Source organism: Podarcis filfolensis (assembly GCF_964270895.1).
Source record: "Podarcis filfolensis genome assembly, chromosome: 2".
Lineage (NCBI taxonomy): Eukaryota > Metazoa > Chordata > Lepidosauria > Squamata > Lacertidae > Podarcis > Podarcis filfolensis.
This window is the reverse complement of record NC_139605.1, coordinates 88,457,241-88,469,924: the sequence shown is the minus strand read 5'-3', so window position 1 is coordinate 88,469,924 and position 12,684 is coordinate 88,457,241. Positions and strand designations below refer to the sequence as shown.

At 43.2% G+C, this 12,684-nt stretch overlaps 1 protein-coding gene across 7 annotated transcripts in view; it reads right to left on the bottom strand.

Moving 5' to 3' along the window:
- The window catches only part of JMJD6 (jumonji domain containing 6, arginine demethylase and lysine hydroxylase), a 90,554-nt gene that overhangs the window by 41,233 nt on the left and 36,637 nt on the right, over positions 1-12,684 (bottom strand). For 3 of the 7 annotated variants that reach the window (XM_083597916.1, XM_083597918.1, XM_083597917.1), the window contains exon 7: positions 3,724-3,811. The exons of the other annotated variants lie outside the window; for them this stretch is intronic. In XM_083597916.1, coding sequence (XP_083454042.1) covers positions 3,724-3,811 — 88 coding nt within the window. The remainder of the gene's footprint in view (positions 1-3,723; positions 3,812-12,684) is intronic. 7 annotated transcript variants of the gene reach the window in all.

Below are 12,684 nucleotides of genomic sequence, written 5' to 3'. Positions count from 1 at the left end.
AATCGACCAAATATGGATAACTAGAAGTCTGGCACCTAAGGTGAGGAAGGTGGAAATCTGCCCCAAAACATGCTCCGACCATAACGCCTTGAGAATGGATATGACATTGATCCCAATCGGCTCCTTTAGATGGAAGATGAATGATGGCCTGTTTAGAGATCAAAGAATTGTAAAGAAGGCCCAAAAAACCTTAAAGGACTATTTTGAGATTAATTTGAACACTACGGTGGAAAAAAGAACTATCTGGGATGCAAGTAAAGCTGTGATGAGAGGGTTCTTGATTCAACAGAATTCCTTAAAGAAAAGACTGCAAAATGAAAAGAAAGATAAAATTCTGGAAAGTATCAAAGAGTTGGAGAAGAAGTTAAGATCTAACCCGAAGTCCCAACCGATTCTGAGAGAAATCAAACTTTATCAGGCGCAATATTCCAAGCTGATAAATCAGGAAATAGAATGGAAGATTAAAACAATGAAACAAAAAACTTTTGAATCGGCAAATAAATGTGGGAAACTGCTAGCTTGGCAGTTAAAAAGGAGACAAAGATTAAATACAGTAACAAACTTAGAGGTTGAAGGAAGGAACATTCAGAACCCGGGAGAGATTAGAAAGTGCTTCCAGAGGTATTTTAAAAAGTTATATACTCAAGGGCCACAAGATGAAATAGAGATTACACAATTTTTGGAGAGAAATGGATTAGCAAAGCTGTCAGAAGAAAATAGAACAATTTTAAATGGCAAAATAACACGACAAGAGATTGAACAGGCCATCCTGAGTCTGAAACAGGGCAAATCACCAGGGCCAGATGGACTGACCTCTAACTACTATAAGACATTGAAGGATTATTTGATACAACCTTTGTTGGAGGTCAGTAATGAAATAATGGAGGGGAAGAAGGCGCCTGAATCGTGGAAAGAAGCATTTATCACATTGATTCCAAAGTCAGAAACTGAAAAGACACAACTCAAGAATTACCGTCCCATCTCCCTTTTAAATGTGGATTACAAAATATTTGCAGATGTTTTGGCACGAAGATTTAAGAAAGTTTTAAGTGAGATAATCCATAAAGACCAGGCAGGCTTTCTCCCGGGCAGACATATGTTTACTAACACAAGGAACATCATAGACATATTGGAACTTTTACAAACAAACATAAACACTAAAGCAGTTTTAATTTTTATAGACGCGGAGAAAGCCTTTGACAACATTTCTTGGAAATTTATGAAGGGGAATTTAAAAGAAATGGGAGTGGGACGGGGGTTTGAGAACGGGATTGAGGCAATATATTCAGAACAAAAGGCTAAACTGATAGTTAACAATGTGGTTACAGAAGAGTTTAAAATTGAAAAAGGCACACGACAAGGCTGCCCGATTTCCCCATTACTGTTTATTTCGGTTCTGGAAGTGCTCCTGAATATGATTAGGGGGGACCGGTTGGTGGAAGGGATTCAGGTCGGAGCGAAACAATATAAACTTAAAGCTTTTGCAGATGACCTAGTTCTGACATTACAGGAGCCGGAGTCTAGTTTGAAAAGAGTACTACAACTGATTCAAAACTTTGGTCGAGTGGCAGGATTTAAGTTAAATAAGCAAAAAACTAAAGTTTTGGGGAAAAACATGACAGATATTGAGTTGGAACAGCTTCAGAAAGAGACAGAACTAAATGTGGTTAAAAAAGTTAAATACCTAGGGGTAAACATAACAGCAAAAAATCTGAGTTTATTTAAAGATAATTATGAAAAATGTTGGTCAGAGATTAAGAGAGACTTGGATAGTTGGTCAAGACTAAAACTTTCTTTGTTAGGCCGAATAGCTGCCATCAAGATGAATGTATTGCCAAAAATGTTATTTTTGTTTCAGACACTGCAGATTGTAGACAAGACAGAGTGTTTCCGGAAGTGGCAGAAAGATATTTCTAAATTTGTCTGGCAGGGCAAAAAGCCCAGAATCAAATTTAAAATATTAACAGATGCGAAAGAAAGAGGGGGCTTTGCCCTGCCAGATTTAAAGTTGTATTATGAAGCTGCAGCTTTCTGCTGGTTAAAAGATTGGTTACTTCTTGAAGATACGGATGTCTTGGATTTGGAAGGTTTTAATAATGCGTTTGGATGGCATGCATATTTATGGTATGATAAAGCTAAGATAAATAAGGCCTTCAAGAACCATATTGTCAGAAAATCAGTTTTTAATGTCTGGACAAAATATAAAGACTTACTGGAGAATAAAACTCCGAGGTGGCTGTCACCCCTGGAGGCTAAGGCTCGGAAAAGAGCCAATATGGAGGCCAACTGGCCAAAATATTGGGAGATAATAGAAAAGGATGGTGACAACTGGAAATTGCAGAGTTTAGAAAAGATGAGAGACAAAGTGCGCGACTGGTTACACTATGCTCAGATTAAAGAAGTGTTTAAAAATGACAAAAAGCTAGGATTCCAAGTGGAAAAGTCAAAGTTAGAAACTGAACTGTTAGAACCTAAGACTAAGGTACTTTCAAGAATGTATAACTTGCTGCTGAAATGGAACACACATGACGAAATGGTAAAATCAACAATGATAAAATGGGCGCAGGATATTGGGTATAATATTATGTTTGAAGATTGGGAAAGGTTGTGGACCTCTGGGCTGAACTTCACTGCATGTAATGCGTTGAAGGAAAATGTGATGAAAATGATGTATAGATGGTACATGACCCCTGTTAAACTGGCTAAAATATACCATTCGTCTGATAGCAAATGTTGGAAATGTAAGGAAAATGAAGGAACATTTTTTCACCTCTGGTGGACCTGCCCTAGAGTGAAGGCCTTTTGGGAGAAGATATATAATGAATTAAAAAAGGTGTTTAAATACACCTTTACTAAGAAATCAGAGGCCTTTCTCCTGGGTATTGTCGGCCAGAGTGTGTTAAAAGAGGACAGAACATTCTTTTTGTACGCAACAACAGCAGCAAGAATATTAATTGCCAAGAATTGGAAAACTCAGGAGCTACCCACTGTGGAAGAATGGCAGATGCAACTGATGGACTATATGCAATTAGCCGAGATGACCGGCAGAATTCGAGACCAGGGAGAAGAAAGGATGGAAGAAGACTGGAGGAAATTTAAGATTTATTTACAAAAATATTGTAATTTGGCTGAGTGCTGAATTGGATGCCAGTGCAGACAATTGTCTACCATTAAATTAGATTTAAGGCTGAATTATATGTCAAACCAAATTAAGATTATTAATTAAGATGAGTTAAATGATAATTTGTTTGAAATTAATTTAATAATGATGTAAGTGTATGCGGGAGGTGTGGGGGAGTCCCACGTAACAATTGAGAGATGTTAAATGGACAATGATAAGTGCTTATCTAATACATGCTTTATTTGAAAACTTTAATAAATATATTATAAAAAAAAAAAATAATAATAATAGTGCCACAGTGAAGACCTCAGTAGTAGCAAATTCCCAGAACAAGAGCTGCTATTCCATACATAGGTTGAAAAGTAATTCTCTTCTCTCAGGGAGAGCCGGGAGATGCAGTTCCGTGAAAGGGAGAATCGTGAATTCTCAGCATCCTCAGTAAACTACAATCCTTAGGATTCTTCAAGAAATGCTGTGACAATTGTTATTGAACTCATTTTCTGTTTGGGTTTGGATTTCAAGTTCTTGCCACTGGAGAAGCTGGTGGCTCAATCTGCTAGTCCCCCTTCCACAGACACAAATGCCCACACGCCCACACTTACTTTTCCATTAACACTTAAGTGCTGGAATGCATAACAGGGCAGCCAGCAGCAGCAGCAGCACATATTCCCTCTCCGTATCTCTGCATCCCTGGAGAGGAGTGGAATAGCCAGTCAGATTCCAGATGGTGTGTGGGCCTGTCGCCCATCTCCTCCCCACCTCATCTAATCTCCCATGCTTGATTCAATGGGACAGGGGCCTTTACAGTTGCTACCATTTGCTCTATTTGTAAATGATGGTGTGTGTGTGTGTTTGTGTAGAGGAAGAGCCACAGGAGGCTGCCAGCCTCAATTACGAAGATGGAGTCAAGTTGGAGAAGAGACAAAGGGAGCTATTGCAGACATCTCAGGGTCAAGAGCTCAGAGAGATAAAACAGGAGCGCTGTCCCGGCAGGAAAGGTCTTGGGAATTCAGAAAGCAGCTTCATAGAAACCAGAAATTTGCTGTTGTTACCCAGAGGTCAGATCTGGATGGAAAGTGTCACCGCTGAGGAATGTGTGCGATTCACCAGCCTTTTTGGGCGCATCTCGCATTCTCTGGTCTCTGACTCACCAACCGGCTGGAGACACACACACACACAAAGACAGAGCCAGCATCTCCTACACACACGTCTATTTTAGTCCATGCTTCCAAAAATGGAAACTCCTTTCGCCTCTTCATTCATTTATTTCTCAACAGCCCTTATTTGGGGTGGGGAGAGGAACAAGCTGGGGTTTTCTTATGCATAGAGGGAATGCCAGAAAGGTGGCTTGACCTGGTCGTCTTGCATAGATGGGGCAGACCAGCCCAGAGAAATTCTCCTTGAATGGGGGATTGTTATCTGATTGTCTGGAGGCAATAGAGCACTATGCCATGGGTAGGCAAACTAAGGCCCGGGGGCTGGATCCGGCCCAATCGCCTTCTTAATCCAGCCCACAGACAGTCCGGGAATCAGCATGTTTTTACCTGAGTAGAATGTGTCCTTTTATTTAAAATGCATCTCTGGGTTATTTGTGGGGCATAGGAATTGGTTCATTCCCCCCCCCAAAAAAAATATAGTCTGGGCCCCCACAAGGTCTGAGGCACAGTGGACCCTGCTGAAAAAGTTTGCTGACCCCTGCAATATGTCATCCACTATTCTCCCATCCACACTATACATCGAAAGCACTATTATACCACTTTTAACAGTCATGACTTCCCTCAAAGAATTATTGGAACTGTAGTTTGAGGGCGCTGACTGCACAGACCTACAATTCCTAGGACCCTTAGCAGATACAATTCCCAGGATTCCCCATGACTTAAAGTGGTACAATAGTGCTTGAAACATATGCTGTGGTCGCGATCAGTGTTTGGGTCCTTGAACCCAGCCTGTAAGATCGTTTAAATCTGCACTACTGCCGTGTTTTCTCTATTACCCATCTCTCTTGGTGGGTGGGTGTGCATGAGGGAGAGGTTTAGACCAATAGACAGAGCTAAGATAGATGGACGCTAAGTCTGGGTCTGGTCAGTGCCTGGGCAGGAGTGGAGACCTTCTCAGAAAACAATGTATGCTGCCTTCAATCCAATGATGCAAAAATGGTGGAATATCAATATAATAAAATAAGTATTGTAGAACTCTGGAAGAGCAAATGAGAACTTTAAATATCTAGACAGACATCTGTCTGCCTGGGCCTATGTGTGGGATTAACACACGGGAAAGAGTCCAATGGGACTCTTCTGCTAAGTATAAAATACCAGTTTAAAAATAAACATATGCTTCCATTAATGCTTTAGGCTGGATAGCTCAGTTGGTAAGAGTATGGTACTGATAATGCCAAGGTTGCAGGTTTGATCCCCGTATGGGACAACGGCATATTCCTGCATTGCAGGGGGTTGAACTAGATGATCCTCAGGGTCTTTTCCAACTCTACAATTCCAGGAAATCTCTCCTTTTTTGTTATGTTCACCATTATGATAAACCATTTTCTGACCCTCTTGCCTTTGCAGGTTTCTGTTCTGACTTCTAATCAGCAGGTGTTCCTTGGCCATTATTTTTAACAGATCAGGATGTACGTTTCAGCTGTCCAAAAGCTGTGCACAGGACTGTTCGTGCTGAACATCTTTTCATGAGGTCATATAATATGGCTGGGGCGGCGGCAGCAGCAGGGGGGTGTTCACAACATATTTCTATCTCATCTCTCTATTCCTTTGCCAATGGTAAGAGCGTCTCTCTCTGAAGCATGTCCCAACAAAACCAAAACTGGGCAGTGCAGAGGGCCTTTCTCAGGAGGAATCCAGCAGTTTTCAGGGCCTGGTGGAACTTGCTTTACATGTTTGCCTGACAGAGTAACACATCAAGGTGGAGGCACAGGTGAGCAGGAGGTTCACAGAATATCACAGCGAGTTTATTTAATCATGGTGGGAGGGGGCGGGGAATGATTTCCCCAAGTCATAACTAAAGCAAAATGGTCATATTTGCAATGGGGTTAATATAAGAAAGCCCTGGATCCGCAGGAATGTTATAATTTTTGCTTGTTATCATCACTTTTGGAGACGTTCATTTGGGGCACATGCACTAAACTGCAGTTGTTGCTTGGTTACTGCAGAGAATTCAAATGACTTTTCCCAAGGTAGTGTTTCCACTGCAAAATATAATAATAATAATAATAATAATAATAAAAATAATAATAATAATAATAATAGCAGCATCATTTAGTGCCAGGAGGGGAAATGCTGTATTCCTCTACTCCAAGTGTTTTCATTGCAGTTGTGTGCAGTGTGTGATGCCGCAATGCAAGAGAATGGCTGTGGCAGTGCCAATAAACTATTGATTCCTTCCTCCTCCTGCAAAAGTCAGCATGAAGTCAGGGAAAGATCATCCCATACTGCAGAATAGGGCGAAATGAAAGTGTGTGTGGTGTTGGGAGAGCCTGCTGCTGCAATACCACCCCTTCTGCCTTACAGTCATTCATTAAATATGTGGAGCACAGCAAGAACATCTGAATAGGGCGCTCCTTTGAATTATAGAGCACCATGGAATCCTCACTTCTGCTTTCTGCTGTGTTGGAACAGCGGGGTGAGAGATTTAAGACATTTCCTAATGGCACATCTGTCCGGGAGACCTTGCACTTCAGCACACAACCAGAAATACGGAAAGCAGTCTCAGAAACAAGAAGAACAGTTTGGTGCTGAACTATCTCATGTGAACGTTGCACCTTCCTCTGTGATGCCTGGATTGTATCAGGTTGGGTGAGAAGTCCGTTTGGGTTCCTTCCAAGTCCAGTGCCAGATGTACGTCAAAGCTAAACAAGCTATAGCTTAGGGCCCCACTGCCTGGGGTGCCCAAAAAAAAATTAAAGGGGAAAAAAATGGATGTTCTTTGATAAAATACATATTTTGTTATGTGCAAATGGCTTTAGATACCTATTAGGTCCATAAATTACCATATATTCAACACAAACAACAACAACAATTTGTTGTTGACAAAGGACAGCTGGACATATAAAGGGCCCCATTACCTTCAGTAGCTTAGGGTCTCAACAAACCTAAATCCAGCCCTGCTTCCAACATTTCTATGATTCTGTGTGTAGACTGTGGCATTCATGCCCACGGCTTGCTGTTCACTGCAATCAAGGCATGTGCTGTTCAGCACTAGCTTTGAGGGCTGCACAGGGAGAACACCACTTTTATGATAACGCCAAGGTTGCAGGTTCGATCCCCGTATGGTGCAGCTGCCTGGCTGAGGGCTGGACCAGATGATCCTCAGGGTCCCTTCCAGCTCCACCGTGCTATGATGCTGTGCCACACAGGGGGTCCCTAAGAGTTATCAAGTCAAGCCGCTCTTCTGTAAGATGGAACAGCTGTTTCAATGATGGGCAAAACAAGAGGACAGAAAGGCCCATCAGCAGAAAAGCCTCGACCCAGTTGGCAAGCAGCAGGCAAAGGAGCATCAGCGCAGATTTTTTGGGGTCATGAAGGCCACAGTACCCCGGGAGGCTTATGTTCTCCCAGTGTTCACTGACTGTGGCTTGGAGAGTGACATCAGCAGGGGTGGCAAGGAGGTTTCCCTTTAGGAAAGAGGGCAGTGGAAAGCTTCTTGCTTGAGGGCAAACAGAGGCACAGATCTGGGAGCATCTGGGGGAACTGCTGCATACACAGGCACTTTGGGCAGCTGCTGTAATTGACAAAGATCCATTCATTGGAGGATTATATTATTTTTGTTCCATGAATATTGCAACCTCGTTTCCCCACTCCTTTCCTCTGTGCATTCACTCTGTGAGTGCAATGGGGACATTAATGTCAGAAGGAATTGTGAATTTTGGGGTGAGAGAAGCCAGGCTCTGACTCTTCTGGTCACTTTCAAAGATGGGCAGTTATGGGAACATGACAGAGAGGGGCATGGTGGGCTAAAGCCCCCCCCCCACAGTTTCCGTGCTAAATCCATCTATTACTGGACTGTATAGATCAGACTGCCACCTGTTTTCAAGCACAGCTCTGGCAAGAGGAAAAGGGAAAGAGGCTCATGATATCACCTTGTTTATTTCCTACAAGTTCATTTCCCTTGTCCCCCAAACACAGGCTGACATCTAACAGGTAAAGTTGCCAGATGATCCTTGCAAAAGAAAAACAATGAGAAAAAGCACGTAAGGTCTGCCAGATGCTTGATTTTTGTTTTTATTAAAAGTGAAAGAGCAATCCCAAGCCCATAGAGGCTGGAGGAGGAATCTGTGTGATCTGTACTCTGAGGGAGAAGAAGGGTGTGAAGGGAATGTAAACACCGAGCTCTGAAGAGGAAAACCACAGCTTGGAAAATAACTCTTGGCTTACAGTGCTGAAGCCAGTAACACGTTGCCATTTATGGCTCTGCTTTCTGACCCAAGCCTGATGCAAGACGCTGCAAGAGGAAAAGGGAAGGAACAAAGTCTGGAAGAAAGGCACACTCCATGAACATGGCCAGAGAGACAATGACATCATGCCCTGTTCCTTTTCACCCTTATTCCACATCTAGAACTCTGCCTCCTTGTATTGAAGGAAACAGCTGCGAAGGCAAACACCTCTCCAGACCGTTGGAATAACCACAGCTGAAGTCTCTTTTTGTCCAGCATGGAAAAAAGTGGATAGCCAATACGTAGAGTCAATGGGGGAGAGCACGTTCAGCTGAGACGTCTTGGATATCCTGTATGTGCACACGTGTGTACATTATGTCCCATGTGCATCAATGCATCTACTGAAGGAGGAATGCCGTGGCAAACAGGGGAAGAGATACACTCTGCCGATTTGCTTTGGCGGACAAAATTATGAATGGTTACTAACCCAAATGGCCAAGTTCTGCTTCCATTGTAGGCTTCTCCTAATACCATGACTGGGGATCACAAGCATGAAGAGAGTTGTTGTGCTTTTGTTCTTTCCAAAGGCATTTGGTTGGCGACTGTGAAAACAGGATGCTGGACTAGATGGGCCTTTGGTCTGATCCTGCATTCAGGTGTTTAGCTTCTTGTGGTTCCAGCTTCTGAGGGCTCCCTATACAACCAGGTCCTAAACTGTGAGGGAAGCTTTGTAAGACAGGGGTGCCAACTTGAATAAAATATTGGGAGGGCCCAGGTAAGCCCTGCCCCACATCTATCACAAGATGTGGTTTGAATGGCAATGCCCATCAACTTTGCAGGGGCCTGGCCCCCTCAAATATTTTATTGGGGAGCCAAAGAGAGCTTGGACCCTAGGAGTTGGCTCCTATGGCTTTAGAGATTCACCTTCCAGAGTGTTGAGAGTGGCAACAGAGATATGGCAGAGGAGGCAAGGACGGCAACTGGGGTCTCCCTCTCCCCACGTCGTATGATGAACAGCTTTTTGTTTCCCAATTGCCTGTGAACACAGGCAACCAGTGTACAGGGCTCCAGTGCCTTTAATTGTGGTTTCAAAGAAGTGACTTGAGCCGCTTCCATGGTTTTAACATCCTGTACTGTTCAGTTGTTACGCTGTTTAAACTGGGTGGTTATTTTAAATGGTTGGTTTGCATTGCTAGCTGCTGTGGCAACCCTTTTAGGCTTGAAGAGCTGGGTAGAAATTGCCTGTAACCAACCAGCAAATGTATTGTAAAACATCAGCTGGCGTAAGGTCAATGCTTGGTTGCTTAGCTCCTGGCTATCTCAGTCTTGCCTGCGACCTGCTTGGTTGCTCTGGTTATTAGCTTCTCATACCTTAACCTTTAACTGCATGACAAGCTCTGGCCTGGGACTTCTTCCTGGAGCTTGAAATCCTTCTATGAACATCTGTTCTTGAGTCCTGATAGAGCAAGAAAGGTTGAGGCATGCCTTGCCTCCTCTTCCTCCTCCTCCCCACTGGCATTTGAGCCCAAATGCCTCATGCCACTGATCAGTGGCAGGACAAGTCTTTCATTATCTTCTAAACTTATTGGCAGAAGTTGGCCTGATAGGCAAGCGAGATGTTCTACTTGCTATCTCTCATGCTGTGATCTTGACTCTCTAATTTAAAAGGAAAGGTGGCATATTCTCTGTCAATAACCCATATCCTGAAATGGGTCTCAAGGGCTTTCATACGGACATGATACATTGACCACTGATGAATGAATGTAGGCTGGAGCATCACCAACTCTTGCTCCACACACACTGCCTTCACAGTGACTTAGACTTCACACATTGCACCAGGGCGGACTTTGGTAACATGGCGCCCTGAGCGAGGACAAAATTTGGTGCCCTCTTCCCTGCAATTATTTTTTATTTTCCCAATAATTGCTTTTGGTGCAGTTTACCCATATAGCTATCCATATAAATATGTTGTTGTTGTTGTTGTTGCTGCTGCTGCTGCTATTTTTCACCCCCTTGGCTTGGCACCATATGCAGGGGGAGCACCTGCACTGCCTTAAATCCAGCGCTGATTACACTGGCGACAGACACAAGCTGTCTCTATACATGTACAGGCAGGGTGCACACTTGTTGATCTGTACGGCCCCGCTGTTGTGTACACAGACTGTACACTCCTTGAATGCTGCATGCAAATAAATGTACAGCTCAACTATTTGTGTACACAGATGGTGCAATTATTTAATGTAATACCTATATGTGACATCCCCCAGCGTGATCTGAGGAGGACAGTGGGGGATGGAGGGTTGGACTTCACATCTCTGCCTGCCCATGAAATCATGGGGTGGTTGAGAAAGTTCTCCCACTCCTAGCCTCAAACCCATCATCTCTATAATGGGTGTAATGTTTACTTGTCTTTCACAGTGATGTTGTGTGGATGAATGAGATTATTTTTAAAATGAGTTATATAAAAAGGTAATCGTTTGATCATTCTCCACAGTGAACAAGGCTGAGGCTGCAGATAATTTATAATTATGCAATGAAAAAAAGTTATGGCCAGCACAGGATTATTCCTCTCTTTTTTTATCTGGCTCACAAAACTATACCTATGAAGATCTTTAAAAGGCAAGAAAGTGACCTGGGGACCACAGTTCTCAGGAGCTAGTCACCTACAATTGCACCAAGGTGTTGACATCCCTTGACAGACAATTAAAACCGCTCCCAGACAAATTGTAGGCCTACCCAGCATATAGCTGCCCAGATCTGCTATTTATTTCCCTTCTACATTTATCCCTGCTCTGAATGTAGTAATAATAAGGGAAGGAGTTAACAAAGGGCTCCCAGACGCACCCAGCCCATCCTCCTGGGATGCTTTGCAAGGTTGTTTGAGTGTGCTGTTTTTAACAACATTTCTAATCTGGCTCATTAATACCAGACCTCCAACTGCATCGGCCTGATAATATAGGATGTAATTTTGCCCAGACATTATTATGAATAGATTTCAACTAATCTTAGAAACAGCAGGAATTGCCGGCTACAGTGTTAACAGCACAGGACTCGAAGTCCAAACACGAAGTTATATTCCATTATTGTTTTGGACTTAAAGTCCAAGCCTTGGGCACATCTTGTCAAATCTCTTTGTCTCTGTTTCCTTACTAAGAATAAAAACGACGCTTTCCCCAATAAGCACAATTGGAATATCATTTTCTTTTTCCTGCAAAGAGAGAGTCATCCCCTATATATTTTAATCCCTTTGCTTATTAGACTCTTCTTCTTACAGCTCAACAAAGCATTGCACAGTAATTGTTCTAAGCAATTTCAGAGCCACAAGCAATGTTCCCAACCAGGAAAAGTATCTTCTGCTTACAGAAGTGTGGAGTGTGCACAAATGCTATTTGAGATGGGAAAGCAAGACTAGTTATTTGTTCTTTGGAGAGCATGTCCATGTTAACATGCTCTGTTCTGTACCTTACCCAACGATGGGGCCGGATCCACATTACAGCCCCTTGTGTTTGCAATGCAATGCAATGCTACACTGATTTTTTTAAAAATAGGTATGGGGCACATTGCATGGGGTACCATCTTATAAGCCCCTTGTTAATAACACAAGCCCATGGCATGTAGCATGGACTCACATTATAAACAAGGGACTTACAGCGTGGTACTCCATACAATGGCCCCTCCAACCAGCAAATGTGTTTGCAAAAAGGTATGTTGCGAGTCCATGCTACAAGCCCCTGGGAAATGCAGTGAGAGAACATACACCATGTTTGACAAGAACACGTCCACTTGCACAGACAGTGAGCATCTCCCTCTCCTGAGCCATTTTTTCCTCATCTACGGTTTCAAAAATCTATTTGAGGTTCTTTTCGTGAAATGTAGGCTTGTGTGCCAGCTCTGTAACAACAGTCACCAGAGCTGCCTTGCCTTTACGTTACGCAAGAGATTTTTGCCATTGGTCAGTGAGCAGCACCTGGTCTTCATCTGGCTCCAGCCCCAACAGTCCCCGAGGGGGTCCCTCAACCCCAGGCAAGGTGTGCAATATGTTCCCTGCCATTGCCAATTCTCCACCTTCCTCGGTGTGTTAAGGTGCTTGTTATGCTTCTCTCCCAGGGCCGGATTTAGGTTTGATGAGGCCCTAAGCTACTGAAGGTAATGGGGCCCTTTATATGTCCAGCTGTCCTTT